The sequence below is a fragment of the Carettochelys insculpta genome, chromosome 11 (assembly GCF_033958435.1).
Source record: "Carettochelys insculpta isolate YL-2023 chromosome 11, ASM3395843v1, whole genome shotgun sequence".
Classification (NCBI taxonomy): Eukaryota; Metazoa; Chordata; order Testudines; family Carettochelyidae; genus Carettochelys; species Carettochelys insculpta.
The window spans coordinates 18,339,512-18,353,190 of record NC_134147.1 but is presented as its reverse complement, the minus strand read 5'-3'; the positions used below and the strand labels follow the sequence as shown (position 1 = coordinate 18,353,190).

Here is a 13,679-nt window from a genome sequence, read left to right as displayed (position 1 = left end):
AAAGGGCTCAGTTTTGGGAGTTTCCCTCATGTTCTCAGCTGTAAAGACAGAAGCAAATGAATTGTTTCTCCACAATGGCTTGATCATTCCTAAGTGCTCCAGCTGTTCATATTTAGCAGGCTCTCTGCTTCTGCTGCTCTTAAAAAATTTGCTAATATTTTTTAACTGGCCTTCCTGGCTGTTTTTAGATCATTTGCCAGAGTTAATGCTCCTCACTAGGATTTAATTTCCATTTTCTTAAAAATGTTTTTTTGTGTGTCTCTGCTGCTTTTAGTTTCCTCTTAGCTGGTGGCACTCTTCTTGGCTTTGTTACTATAAAAAATTAATTTGGGGTATACATTGGAATAGCAGCAGGCCATCTACTGTCCTGTCAGCCAGGATGTGGGAACTAGGATGTGAACTACTGGTTTGATTCCGAGGGTTAGTCATGTTAGTCTGTAGCTTCAAAAACAAGCAGCCCCGTGGTACCTTAGAGGCTAACAAATTTATTAGCTCATAAGATTTTGAAGGTAAAACCAACCCATCCGATGAAATAGGTTGTATCCATGAAAGCTCCTGACCTAATAAATTTGTCAGTCTCTAAGGTGCCCTATGATTACTTCCCTTTCCTAGCCTAGTCCAGGGTTACTGTGAGCTGCTTGTAACAGTGGTCATATAGCACTCCGGGGTGGATGAAATGCTTCCTTTATGGGTATAGTTTTTTTGGGTTAAGAGTGCGACAGTAGTTTAGTTCTTTATGCTGGTCTCCTTGTTCAAGGGGGATAGTTGGTCTCCTGTTTCAGCACACTAACAATAACTGTCTTCTGTTTCAAATACAGAACTACGGTGTCTACGGGTATCAAAATCCATGGAACTACAACCAGTATTACTCACAGAGCTGAAAGTGACAAGGTGTGAGATATGTGACCAGTTCAAAAGATCAAGGAACAGCTACTTTACATTGGCTTCCAAGAAAAGACATGAAAGGAAAGTAGCTGTTGCCTCTAAGAAAAGGAAACTGAACTGCCTGTTAAAAAAGCCCCATTACTCCCTTCATTGTGGTGAGCTGCCATTACTTCTACCTTAGCCCACATTATGAACCAGGTTAGATCATGTCTGACCTTCATCTCCAATGGTGGCCACTGCCTCTTTGCACTGAACTAATTTTTCTTAGTTGGGAAAGTTTAAGAATCTTTTCCTGTATGCATTGAACAAACTGGCCTCACTGCAAACACTGTGGAGAAACTCATTTGGCAACAGCAACCAAGGACCGATCTCTTACTTGGAGCTCAGAGCGGAAGGATTTTTTTTAATTAACTTTATTGCAACAGTCACCCAAAGAAGGGTCATTTTGTAATCTTTTCCTGTACATTTCATGAGCTGTAAATAAATGTGCAATTAATCAGACCTTGTTCTTCAGCAGAGCAGAGGATGGAGTTTTGTTCATGTTCACAGGGGTGTCATAGTCTTGGCAAAAAGCATTGTGCTAATGGGACAGACATAACACTGATACTCCCCCTGTCTCTGAAGCGTAATATGAAGGTTACTGGAAACTTTTGCCCTGTGCTTCCTTGCTGCTTTTGCATAAAAAATAAAACTGATTCATGTGGGTCTAGTATAGCTATGAGCAGGGAAACAGATCCTCCTCAGAAAGGAAGAGACCTAACATTAATCAGCACAAAAAAAATAGGACAGTTCTCTTTAAAATCCCTTGTTCAATAACCACTCTTTCAGTTCATTGTCAAAATAACCCTTGATACGGATGCTGCCAGTAACTTCATTGACTTGTATAGATGGTGGTTTCCCGGCAAGCTGAGTGAGAAACTCCTTAACCTCCTCCTCCAGAGCCTGAAGTTAAAGAAAGAGAAGAATGAAGCCCTCATAACAAATACATTAGGGTTGTGTCTACACTTACCAAAAACTTCAAAATGGCCGTGCTACTGGCTAGATTGAAGAATACTAATGAGGTGCTGAAATGCATATTCAGCACCTCATTAGCATACTGCCAGCTGTGGCACTTAGAAATTGCCACATTTCACTCCCACGCGGCTCATCTAAGTGGGGGTCCTTTTTGAAAGGGCCCCACCAACATCAAAATCCCCTTATTCTTATGAGCTGTGAATGTAGTCAGGTTCTGGCTATATTCCTTTAATTGGCTGTAAAACTGATTTGTGCAGGATAGTCAGTCAATACACTTTCTTCTACTAAATTTGCATTCCATCTACGGGTAAGGGGAATCACTGAATATACATTATTTTAAAAGCTGTCATCATTGGTAGACTGTTATCCTCTTGTGGAATGAGTTGGAATGGCACATACCCAGATATCACCTTCGATTTTCCTAATGACAGTCATCCTCCTGTTGCCACTGGTAATGTCCTTATAGACTGGAACATTGTGCATTCGGGAACGTCTCACAAAGTAAGGAAGGTCAGGAGGAGTATCTAAGAGAAAAAAATATATACATGTAACCCCACACCACCTGATTTCAACTCTAGCCCAAAGAACTGTCTGCTCTGCATGCTCCATTAGTGAGCTCTAATCAGAAGTGACCCTGGTGAAGCATAAATCATCTGTTTGCAACTGCGCTTTCCATACCATCTAAAAATTCAATGGGGTGATTCTTGTCTCAGTCAGTCACTAGTAAAAAAGCAATCAGAATTTAGCAGACCTATGCATAAAGGCAGTACAGCTGCCTGCTCACATGCTAGTAGCTTTGCTAAAAACAGTCGCTTTTCTGATACCAACTACTTAACACTTAGCAACTACTTTTCTGATACCAACGCTTCATGCATCTGATGAAGCGGGTCTTTGCCCACAAAAGCTTATGCTCCAACATATGTTAGTCTATAAGGTGCCACAGGACTTTTTGTTCTCGAAGCTACAGACTAACACGGCTACCTCTCTGATACTTGTCAACTACTTAACAAGTCTTGTATTTCTCAAACTTTAGAAGGAATGTTAAGTATTCCAATAGGCAGCATATGCTGCTGGAAGGACTACTGTAACCACTTTCTACCTTACTTTTAAAACCCACAAAACTTGAAATTAACATGCAAGCAAATTAAGCTACAGGAAGCAAGGTCAGCATTAGGGGCCAGTTTGCACTGTTAGCAAAGTTAAGAGTGCTGCAGGCTGGGCACCTTCTGATGCTGAAAAATGGTACATTTTCATGTACCCTTTAGGATTCAAAGATACAAAGGGAACCTAACTTTTAGTGTACGAAAACTTCCTCCCTCTTACAAAATACCTACATATCTACCTACCTGAGATACAATATAGCACTAGGACCAAAACCCAGCACTTTACAATAACATGGAAAAGCATTTTAAGGACCTGTTAACATTCAATCTTTTTACTGCTTCATAAACTATAATCAGATAGAATAAAACTTAGATGTGACACTAGTTTCCCTTCACACAAGAGCAGCGGATGTTCTAAAACACTCTACGTTCAGGCTAAAGATGGACTTCCTTTGGCTCTCATTCATGAGAAGAGCTCGTCAACACTGTGTTTATCAATATGGATGTCAGTGGTTTGTGTGCATGAAGTGAAATGGACTTGTAGTGATGGCCACCCCCAGGACAGGTGCCCTGCAGGGTTACCTGAGGGCGCTCTCCAGCCAGACGGGGTGGGGTAATGGTCGTGTTTAGGAGGCTCAGGAATTCTGGTGGGTGGAATGAGTCTCTCCACAAATTTATATTCTTCGGTGGATTCCACAATGCCGGTATAAGGAGGGTCGTGGGTCTCGGCTTTGTCCCCGGACTGGCTCTGTAATGCAAAGGGAGGATGGGGGGGAATAACCTTCAGGCGCTGTTCTTGTGCTCTCCGGCCCACAGGAGTCAGGCGTGCCCGCCCCGTTCCGCCCCACGGCGGGGCAGCACGAGGGACGCGGCTCCAGGCGGCAAGGACGAATCGCCCACCCGCACCCCACTCCCCGATACCTGCCGGGCAGTCACCCCCAGCAGCCGCCGGACCCCCGCGCCCCACAACCCACTCTGCCGCCTCCTCAGCCCCGCCAGAGCCATGGCCGCAGCCATCTCGCGGCCGCGTCCAGAGGCAAAAGCTGTGACGTAAACACACGACGCCGAGCGGGGAAACGGCCGTCGCGCGTGACGTGACGTTTCGCGCACCGTGCGCGTCTCCCTGGACGTATATGAGCGTGCGCGCCCCCACGGTCCCCCTTTCTCCTTCCGGCTCCATCTTGCGAGGCGGCGGCGGCGTCTCGTGGTGAGCGAGGCTCCGGTGTGAGAGGCGGGGGGGCTGGGCACGCAGCAGCTCTCGCCTCACCCGTCCCCTGCGGGCGCCCGGAGGCTGTGGGGGGGGGTGGCTCGGAGGTGCAGCCACACGCCCCTGCAGTGGGCCGGGGGAGATGGGGCCGGCTCCTGGTATGGGCCGTGACCGCTGAGGCGCTACCGGGTGGTGCCGGGAGCCTGGGGCCTGCCTCTGGGCGCTGGTGAGTGGGGAAGCGGCCCCTCGCTCTGCGTCTCCCGGTAACGTCGGTCGGCTCAGCTCGGCACGTTGCCGCGTCGGCCCCAGGACCCTGCCTGGCCTGTGTCCCCAGGCGCGGGAGGGACGTGGCCTCTGGGCTGTGGAGGTGGGTGGAACTGCGTGTCAGAACTTCTGGGGTCTGGTTCAGTGGCGTGCTAAGGACGGTGTTGCTCGAGTGTAGCCAGGCTTTGGCGTGTAACAGCCCTGCGGCGTGTGCAGTGCCGGCGGGTGGCACTGGCTTTGTACCAGCCGTCTGTTGTCAGCATGGTAACAAAGTCCACCTGGGGAGGAGTATCAGTAAAGTTTTCTTATTTATGCCTGCGCGGGTCTGTTACCTGCAACCTGTGGTACTCTGGGGAAGGTGCAGAGACTGACTTTAGCTTGATCTGGGCAGTCAGAAGAATTCCAGAGCCTTTGGAGCTTCCCGCCTTTGCATTTGTTTGAGTCTCATGATTGCATTGTGTGAGTATCAGAGCCACAGGATTTCTTATTGTATAAGTAATTTACTGCTGCAGGCTAAATCTCTAAACTCCTGTTTCAGTATTGGATTCACATCTAGAGAGTTATCGGAGAAGTAGCTGTGTTAGTCTATATCTTCAAAAACAAGAAGTCCTGTGGCACCATATAGACAAACAGATATTTTGGAGCATAAGCTTTCATGGGCAAAGACCCACTTTCAGATGCATCTGATGAACCGGGTCTTTACCCATGAAAGCTTATGTTCCAAAACATTGCAACAAGGGGGCTGGAAGCAGAGTTTTCTCAGTTCTGTCACTTGCTCTTGTGTTTAAGCAAGTGACAGGACTCCTGGCTTCTCTTTCTGGGTTTAACTGGCTCTGGAAGTGGGAGGGAGGAGGGGAGAGTGGGGTCTAGTGGATTACAACAGTGGTGCTGGTTATTGGAACTCCTAGATTCTATTCCTAGGTGTTTCAGTGGGTCAGAGTTTGCTTGTCTTCTGTTAGTTTTCTTCATAGAGCTCACAGTAGGTTACTGAGTAGCTTCTGAGAGAGCTGTCAGGGAAGCTGCTTGCCTTTCTCAGCCTAATGCCATGTAGGCCCAGAATGCAAGGCTTTAGCCTGCTGTGGAAATGTTCTGATCTTCGGCAACTTGCCTTAACCATTGTTGTTTTGACCACTCAGCATAACTGGAACCATGCAGCTATTCATCCGTGCTCAGAACCTGCACACCCTTGAGGTGTCTGGACAGGAAACGGTAGCTCACATTAAGGTAAGGATTGCCTAGCCACATGCTCTCTCTGTGCCATCTTAAATAATGCTGAGAGTCTTTTCAGTGCATCTTTTCAGCAGAATGATAATGCCTGGATGGGGGAGGAGGGAGAGTTGTGTAGAATGGTTGCTGACTTCTTATCATAAATACAGGCAGAGATCTGTCTTGAAGGCGGAGACTCTCAGGGACCACATCGAGCTTTGGTCTTAATATGATAAATTTAAGCATGTACTTCCCAGTCCAGAACTTGGATGGGAAACCAGGAGGCTCTGGAGTTGAGTCATTAAAGAGCACTCTGAACCTGTGCTGATTCCAGTACCAGAATGTGCAGTGCTGCGAGTGGATGGCTCTTGTGGAGGGCCAGTTCTCTCCAAGTCAATGCTGTCCTCAACCAGTACTCTCTAGCTTAGTGGTATCCAACAGAAATTTCAGGATTGCCACAAGCTCCCCCACCCAACTGCCAGCAAATCACCAGCGCTGCCATTCTAGAGCCTCCACACTGCAGCTGGAGATGTGCCGAGACACGAGTTACTCAGGCTCTGCAGCTTGAGTAGTGCTAGCTGCTCTGGGCCACTGCTGCCACGTGCTTTTCCCACCAGTTGGTAGGGTGTGTGCGTGGAGTGGGTGGAGGGTACTCCATTTTGAAACATCTTGGTGTCCCTTTCACCACATATTGGATACCACTACTCAAGTATCTGCTCCTTCAGAAGAAGTATCAAACATTGCTTATCGCCTGTCACAAATATCCCTGGCACTCCCTATAAGACCAAATTGCAGTTGGAGTAATTACAGTAGGCCAATCAGTTTGAATGAAGGGCTGTTAAGTTTATCCCGTAACTTAATGGTACCCTTCCCCAGTGCCATTCTAAACAATTGTCAGCCTTTTCTATAATTCACAAGCCCTAATGTAGGGAGTCCTCTCCTTCCCTAGCACTTAACCTTCTGTATCCCCAGGTGTTGTTGGAATGCATTATCCCTTTCCTTGCAAAGCCAACTTTGATAGTTCTAACTCCCCTCACAATCATCGTCACTACTATTCTGGTAGTGGGATCTGAGCTCCTTTCAGCTACTCAACCATTTTTATAGCTTATGCTGCTTGAGAGAGAACCATTCTTTGATCTAGGATAATGTGCCCCCTTGGATTGCCATACCTCTGCCTCATGTCATGAGGAAGGGAAACCAGTGATGCCCACTGACTTGCGGAAGGTGCTTCATTACCTTTTCTCTCCTGTCTGCCCCAGTTGACTGTACCTTGTCTCCCCTCTTATCAGGCTCACATTGAGTCCTTGGAGGGCATTGCACCTGAGGATCAGGTGGTTCTCTTGGGTGGAACTCCCTTGGAGGATGAAGCTATCATTGGGCAATGTGGCATCAGTGAGCTCACTACTCTGGAGGTGGCTGCTCGAATGCTGGGTGGTAAGTATTAGAAGGTTCTGGGAGAGGGGTACTTGAGGCCCCTGGAAGGGTGGAGGAGGTAGGCAAGAGAGTCTCATCCCAGTGTCCTGTTTAGCTTGGTTTCAAGACAGGATGACCAAACTCTGCCAGCTGATGCTAGACTTAAGCCTCTTGAGGCTTGGAATGATGCATGGAAGCCAGAACACCTGGGCCTGTGTAAAACAAACTTGCTGGGTCTCAGCCCAGTGCTCAGGGATTCATATCAGACAGTGCTCAGATGGCCTTCATATTTGGTCTCAGGTCCCATAATGAATGGAACACACCCCTTCACCCCAAGACTGTGGCCCATTGGGCTCAGCTTGGCTCTGTGAACCTTTCAGTCCCTTGAGGTATGTCTACATGACTATCCAAAAATGTCCCACAGTAGACTCTCAAACCACTGGTTGGCTGACTAGGCTGTGGGGCTAAAAATAACAGTGTAGATGTTGTGGCTGAACTTGGGCTCTGAGACCAAGCTCCTGCCTGAGTCTGAAAGTCTACACAGCAGTTCTATAGTCCTGTGAGAATGAGTCAGCTGACCTGAGCCAGCCATGGCCAAGTCTTCTATTGCAGTGTAGACATACCCTCAGTCTCCATAACAAGGAGGTTTGGGAACCAGTTACTGGGGCTCAGGTCCTGGAATGACAAGGTTGGGATGAATCTAGCCACAAAGACAATTTGCACAATATCCTGTGCGTGCAGCTCCTTGATTTCTTTCCCCAGGTAAAGTCCATGGCTCTCTGGCTCGTGCTGGGAAAGTGAGAGGCCAGACTCCCAAGGTCAGTGATTTTTTTTTTCTTTTTTGGTTTACTGGCATGACAGATGGGGTTGGTGGTGAGGAAGGAGGTGGGGGGACAACTTCCGCCTGGTGCAGACTTTAAGGGGTTGTTGCATTTTGAAGTCGGTAAACCTTTTGAAACCACCAGAGCCTAATGCAGAATTTCCAAACCATGGCCTACTGGCCACATCCAACCCACTGACAACTTTTGACTTGTCCATAGAATCCAGTGCCATTTCAGTTATGAGCCACACATGGCCCATCAGGGTAATAGTCCACTGGCCAGATGTGAGAATGTTTACATTGTGTCCCCAGTTTCATTCCCAGCCAATGGGAGCCCCACAGGAAGCAGTGTGGGTTGCAGGGATGTGTGCTGACTGCTGCTTCCCAAGGTTCCCATTCACACTTCGTAGCCAAGTATGGCTACTGGGAGCTGCAGGTGGCTGTGCCTGCAGATGCTTAAGGACATAGTCTGGGGGAGAGTATCCTCAAGAGTGTTGTACTTGGTGTTCCCACAAAGGAATTAAATCAAAACGAGCATGTATGCGCTTCTGCCGAAAAGCACACTCTGGACTTGAGGCCTCAAAGACAAAACTAAGCCTGTAATAGGGACTCTTCACAATCCTGTGTGCCCTGGCCTCAACTTCCCTTTCCTGCCATTCTACCACGTCTTCTCCTCTTGCTTTTACCTACCTCAAGGTGCACTCCTAAGATAAAAGTACTGTTCACACTTAACTTTCTTTCATCCTCTGCTGTCTTGTCTGTTACTTCTCAGGGTAAGAATAATCTTACACTGTTCATGGGGTTTGCCATAGTCATGTACAAAAATGTGTTAATGTTGCTGTTTTTAGTCTGTTTCATCAAAAAGAAGTCCTGTCACACCTTAAAGACAAAAATGTATTTGGGCATTAAGCTTTCATGGGCTAGAGCCCATCTGATGAAGTCAGCACCAGCCTGCGAAAGCTTATGCCCAAATTTTAGCCTTTAAGATGCCATAGGACTTGTTGGCTTTTGCAAAACCCTTCATCTTCTACAATGGACCAGTGCTGATCCACCATAAGAGCAAGACTGAATGATGTGGCCCTGACACCTAAAAGACTGGGGACCTCTGTCCTAGTGGTTGCAGCACTGGGGTGAGGCCAGAAGCCCTAAGTCTAGATTGAGTGTGCCTCTCCTTGGCATGTTGCTAACCATGTTCTTTCCCTCAAAGGTTGCTAAGCAAGAGAAGAAGAAGAAGAAGACTGGCCGTGCCAAGAGACGCATGCAGTACAATCGGCGCTTTGTCAATATTGTGCCAGGCTTTGGCAAGAAGAAGGGCCCCAATGCTAATTCCTAAATTGCACGCCTCGCCTAATAAAGCAGATGTCACCTGAGCTTACTGTCTTGTGGCAGTTTTTGTTCTGAAGGTCCTGAAACAAGACTGAAGGGGCTGTTCTCCTTCTCCTTTCATGGGCTCTGGTTCTATTCAAGGTGTCCTTGGGTCCCAGCCTCTCTCAACCATTCTTGCCTGCCTGTGCTTCTGATACCTTTGGGTCCCTTCAAGGAAGGGACCCTGCTGTGGGTGACAGAGAAGGGTTGGGGAGGAGCTAGGACAACTGCCCATAACCCACAGGTTGCTGTATCTGTCTTCCCTCTGAGTTTACTCCTTGGTGCATGTTCACTGGAGCCTTAGTGCATTCCATGTCCTGTGGGCAACCTGCATTGCGAGGTTTGACTGTTTTATGGGATGAAATTCTGAACTCATTCTCTTTGGAACAGTGCAGATTCTGAAGACTTAATCCTGGAACAAATGGAGTTCCTTTTAGTACCCAAAGTTTTGGGGTGAGGGAAACTAGCTACACTGGTCAGGAAACAATGTTTATCCTTCTCTGCTTAAATAGATTCAGTAGAAACAAAAAAAAAAAAATGCTCTGAGTGGTTTGTGCGCTGGGAACCTGGGTAGCTTGGTCCTGTTCCCCACTGCATCATTTAAATTGGAGTGGAAGATATGAATATGGGGCTCTAGTGCTGCTCACTTCATACACCACCTCTGTCTTTGCTCTGGTTTCTCTATCAATCGTGGGGAGGTACCTAAGGCAGTTACAGCCAATATTAATATCAGAGAGGCAAAGCGTTATTCCGCCTGCCTTTTCAGAGTTTGGTTGGGGAGCAAGTGTTTCCCTGTAGAGTGTTTGAGCAACGGCTGGGTGAGAGTGGGGCTGACTAGCTGATGGGGGGGCGCGGGGGCAGGAGCATCTGTTTCTAGGCTGGTGCTCACCAAACATGCCTAAGTGCACATAAAACTTACTCTGCCCAAGGATGGAAAAAAAGGGAGGGAACCTTGCTGGCGGAGTGCCTGTTCTGCTGCTTTGTCATGAGTGCACCTGTGGAGGTGTGATGGTACCCAGCAATAGCGGGAACCAGCCGCACGCAGGCGTGGATGGGGGTTCTAACGCCGAGGCGGACCGGGCGTGCCCCGAGCCTTTCCGAAGCTGTACGAGCGCTTCCGACGCGGGGGCGGAAACAGCCGAGCCCAGCCACGGCGGTGGCGGAAACGCTCGAGCGAGTCCGAAGTGAAGGCGGGAAGCCCCGAGCGCCGGCAAGATGGAGGCGGCCGGGCCCTGCGGTTTGTGCCTGCGGGAGCGCGCCCCCTACACCTGCCCCCGCTGCAACGCGCGCTTCTGTTCGGTGCCCTGCTACCGGGGCCACGGGGCCTGCGCCGAGGCCTTCCACCGCCGGCAGCTGCTGCTCCGGCTCCGGGGCCAGCGGGGCGACCCGGACTCCCGAGCCCGCCTGAAGGAGGCCCTGCTCCGGCTGCGCGAGCTCGGGGATGTGGAGCCCCAGCTAGGCCGCAACCCGGAGGACCACGATGACGGCCTGTGGGAGCGGCTCAGCCCGGCCCAGAAGGCCGCCTTTCAGCGCTTGCTCAGCAGCGGGGAGATTGGCGCCTTCCTACCCCCTTGGAGGCCCTGGTGGCATGGACGGGGCCGGGGGCTGGTCCAGGAGCTGGGTGGCGCTGAGGGTGCACAAGAGGCTGGGGATAGCGAGCCCCGCGCGGGCACTCCGCACCTGGAGGAGAAGACCCAAGGCTCAGCACCCGTACACCAGCCACAGGTGCCCCGAGATACTTGCATCCCCACAGGCGCCCAACAGCTGGAGGAGAGCCCAGGCATGGCAATCCCCCAGCAGCCTGAAGTGCCAAGCCCGGTGCCTGCCGTGCCTGCATCCATTCCGCCACTGAGCTCCCTGACCCGCAGCCCAGCCTCACTGCTGGTCACCTTCCAGCTCCTTAATGTCCTTTATGCCTATGTCTTTGCCCTCACCCTCTACAATGGGGACTTGACTGAAGATGAGCTGCTGCCTGAGTTCTCTGACACGGTCCTGGATGTGTCTGGGACATTGGGTGCCAGGCAGGTCTTCCACTCCACAGCAGAGGCGCTGCAGGCTGCTCTCCAGGCAGTGACAGCCAGCCAATATCCCGAGTGCCCCCTGGGGAATGCAGGTGCTATTATGGCAGTGGCCCAGATCCTGATGGGGGAGAATCAAGCCAAACAGAAAGACTACAGCCTGGCAGCCCTCTCCCATCTTGCCACACTGCTGGGCAAGGCTAAGAAACTGGTGCCAACACAGGAGCGACCCAGGGTGTATGGTGCCAAGAAGAAATGTGAATTTCTGCTCTCCTGGGTCAATGAGAACCCGGAATCTTTGACTGTCCTGGCTTTAGAGGTGCAAAGGGAATATAGAACACATTTGGAGGCAGTCAAAGAGGTGGATGTAGTTTCCAAAGAACTGGAGAAGATGTGGGGTGGGAAAGTGCCTCCTGCAAAAAAGCCACTGATCGAGGAGTTGGACTGATGGCTGGAACTTAGTCACCCCTAACACCATGTACACTTAAAGCGTTAGGGGATTTGAGTGACATCAGGCCTAGTTAGAGACTGGATTATTTTTAAGGGAGGAAAACTGAATGAACCCTGTTTTGGTGAATAGGTATTTTGGATAAATCCACTGCACTGAGTGGACAAATGTTGATCTGATTTCTAAGGAGCTGCCTATGGTAATAAAAAGAGCAAAGCAATTGCCTGTGTGAATTCCTGTCTTCCATTCAGTGGGATCCTTGGTGCGTTCCAAGCCCACAGCTGTTATTTTGATGGTTTCAAAGTTGGTGTTTTTTCTACTGGTGCTGCAGAAACCTCTAGTGGTCACAAAGTCCCATGCTGTGTGTTTTATATACCATCAAGTACAGAATTTTGCAGAAATCGTAAAAAGGGCAGTTGGATCCCCAGATAGCTAGAATTGCTATAAATTAGAAAGCTAGCATTGCAAGCAAAAACATACTCTGCATGCCTACGTCCGTGCTGACAGCTGTAACAAACCACTTTCCAATTAACAGAAATAACAGACCATGAAAACTCCTTGTTTTCCTGTGCATTAATATGGAAGTTTCCCTCCAAGTCCTTCTCTGCATCATTAGACTGGAAAAAGACAGTTCCTGTTGAGAGAGGCTGGACACGTTCACAGCTCAGGAGGGAACAAATGAGGAACAGGTAAAAAAACCTGATATTTTAATACATATATAGTCTTATCTTGTTAATGTTTATAAGCTGTTATAACTGCTTACTGTGGTAGGAATGTAAGAAATGCTGGACTGGATGAGACCTGTGATCCACCTTTTTCAATATGCTGTCTCTGACAGTGGCCTGCCTCAAGTGCTTCAGAAGCTAGGCAGATGTAGTGTAATCTGCCTCTGCTGCTCTGTAGGAGTTAGATTTTCTTTAAAACCTGAATAGCAAGGATTAATCCTTCTGTAACACTGTACTGAGTTTATAACAGCTGGATAGTCTCGACAGCCATATAAATAGGTCTTTCCTTTTTTAATGTTGCTGAATTCTTCACATCAGTCACTTCTTGTGGGAGGGAGTTCCATATTCTAAAAAAGTGTCATTTGGAAAAGGTGTGTCCTGTTTTTATCAGTGACACAGAAATGCACAACATGGGACTTTAATTAAAGGTTTGCAAGTCTGTTGGAAAATAGGTCCATTCCCAAACTGTTTGTTACAGATGAATTTCATGTGTCTAAAGTTTGGGGGGATATCATATCTGCTAAATACATTTAGAAAGCTATTGGTATCCCCAGCTCCTATTGGCTTGCTGTGGTTAATTAGAACTCTTTAACAACTTAGTCCTAAACTCTGTCCTATGAGGCTAGTGGTGAATGCTAGGCTTCACAGAATACCCTGAGTGGTCAGAAAGCTTGAATTTGTACCCTGTCAGGACTCGCATTAGCCAAGCAAGTCTGTAGGGCGGCCCTATGAGCTGAGAACTCCTTTTGGTTTAGGCACTAGCCTGTGACTTAGGAGACCTGGGTTCAGCTTCTGCTCTGATGCATACTTCCTGCATGACCGTGGGCAAGTCACTTAGCTTTTTCATGTCTCCTTTACCTCATCAGTAGGCTAATAGCTGTAACCCTGCCATATAGGGATGCCATGAAGATAAATACATTAAATGTTGTGAGGTCCTTGGACAGCACTTTGATTAGGACCGTATCAGTATCCAAGGGCACATCAAGGCTGCTATGAAAGAGCTGTTGCACAGCTGTGGCTGGCCCAGGTCACCTGAGTTAGGGTGGGGCTGTAAAACTGCAGTGCAGACATTCAGGCTGGGGTTACAGCCTGAACACTGAGATCCTCCCTGTCTGCAGGGATTTCAGGGCCCAGGCTGCAGTCCAAGTGCCTACACTGTGCAGTATAATCCTCTGGGTCACTTAGCTCTGGGGATGGAGTATGGGTGGTGG

At 48.7% G+C, this 13,679-nt stretch overlaps 4 protein-coding genes across 4 annotated transcripts in view; 3 read left to right on the top strand and 1 right to left on the bottom strand.

Moving 5' to 3' along the window:
* LOC142018836 (pre-mRNA-processing factor 39-like) overlaps positions 1-1,396 on the top strand; it is a 31,148-nt gene extending 29,752 nt beyond the window's left edge. The window contains exon 14 of the mRNA XM_075004977.1: positions 819-1,396. Within this exon, the coding sequence (XP_074861078.1) occupies positions 819-881 (63 nt within the window). The 3' untranslated portion in view covers positions 882-1,396. The remainder of the gene's footprint in view (positions 1-818) is intronic.
* On the bottom strand, positions 1,281-4,052 carry MRPL49 (mitochondrial ribosomal protein L49). The gene is made up of 4 exons (XM_075004978.1): positions 3,924-4,052; positions 3,585-3,750; positions 2,299-2,423; positions 1,281-1,827 (listed from the first exon to the last, which is right to left on the bottom strand). Exons 1-4 carry the CDS (start codon positions 4,017-4,019, stop codon positions 1,681-1,683), a joined length of 534 nt encoding a protein of 177 aa, XP_074861079.1. The 5' UTR covers positions 4,020-4,052; the 3' UTR covers positions 1,281-1,680.
* An 86-nt stretch (positions 4,053-4,138) lies between these two features.
* On the top strand, positions 4,139-9,282 carry FAU (FAU ubiquitin like and ribosomal protein S30 fusion). The gene is made up of 5 exons (XM_075005214.1): positions 4,139-4,209; positions 5,610-5,697; positions 6,969-7,113; positions 7,855-7,910; positions 9,120-9,282. Exons 2-5 carry the CDS (start codon positions 5,623-5,625, stop codon positions 9,243-9,245), a joined length of 402 nt encoding a protein of 133 aa, XP_074861315.1. The 5' UTR covers positions 4,139-4,209; positions 5,610-5,622; the 3' UTR covers positions 9,246-9,282.
* A 1,182-nt stretch (positions 9,283-10,464) lies between these two features.
* ZNHIT2 (zinc finger HIT-type containing 2) lies at positions 10,465-12,408 on the top strand. The gene has a single exon (XM_075005252.1). It carries the CDS (start codon positions 10,493-10,495, stop codon positions 11,741-11,743), a length of 1,251 nt encoding a protein of 416 aa, XP_074861353.1. The 5' UTR covers positions 10,465-10,492; the 3' UTR covers positions 11,744-12,408.
* Positions 12,409-13,679: the final 1,271 nt, after the last annotated feature.

Excerpts from the sequence above, each read along its gene's own strand:
- MRPL49 (XM_075004978.1), bottom strand. The coding sequence starts at position 4,019 with ATGGCTGCGGCCATGGCTCTGGCGGGGCTGAGGAGGCGGCAGAGTGGG. Across the intron at positions 3,751-3,923 it reads TGGGGGTGACTGCCCGGCAG|AGCCAGTCCGGGGACAAAGC; the intron begins GTATCGGGGAGT and ends TTTGCATTACAG. Across the intron at positions 2,424-3,584 it reads TGGCTGGAGAGCGCCCTCAG|ATACTCCTCCTGACCTTCCT; the intron begins GTAACCCTGCAG and ends TTTTTCTCTTAG.
- FAU (XM_075005214.1), top strand. The coding sequence starts at position 5,623 with ATGCAGCTATTCATCCGTGCTCAGAACCTGCACACCCTTGAGGTGTCT. Across the intron at positions 5,698-6,968 it reads AAACGGTAGCTCACATTAAG|GCTCACATTGAGTCCTTGGA; the intron begins GTAAGGATTGCC and ends CCCTCTTATCAG. Across the intron at positions 7,114-7,854 it reads GGCTGCTCGAATGCTGGGTG|GTAAAGTCCATGGCTCTCTG; the intron begins GTAAGTATTAGA and ends TTCTTTCCCCAG.
- ZNHIT2 (XM_075005252.1), top strand. The coding sequence starts at position 10,493 with ATGGAGGCGGCCGGGCCCTGCGGTTTGTGCCTGCGGGAGCGCGCCCCC.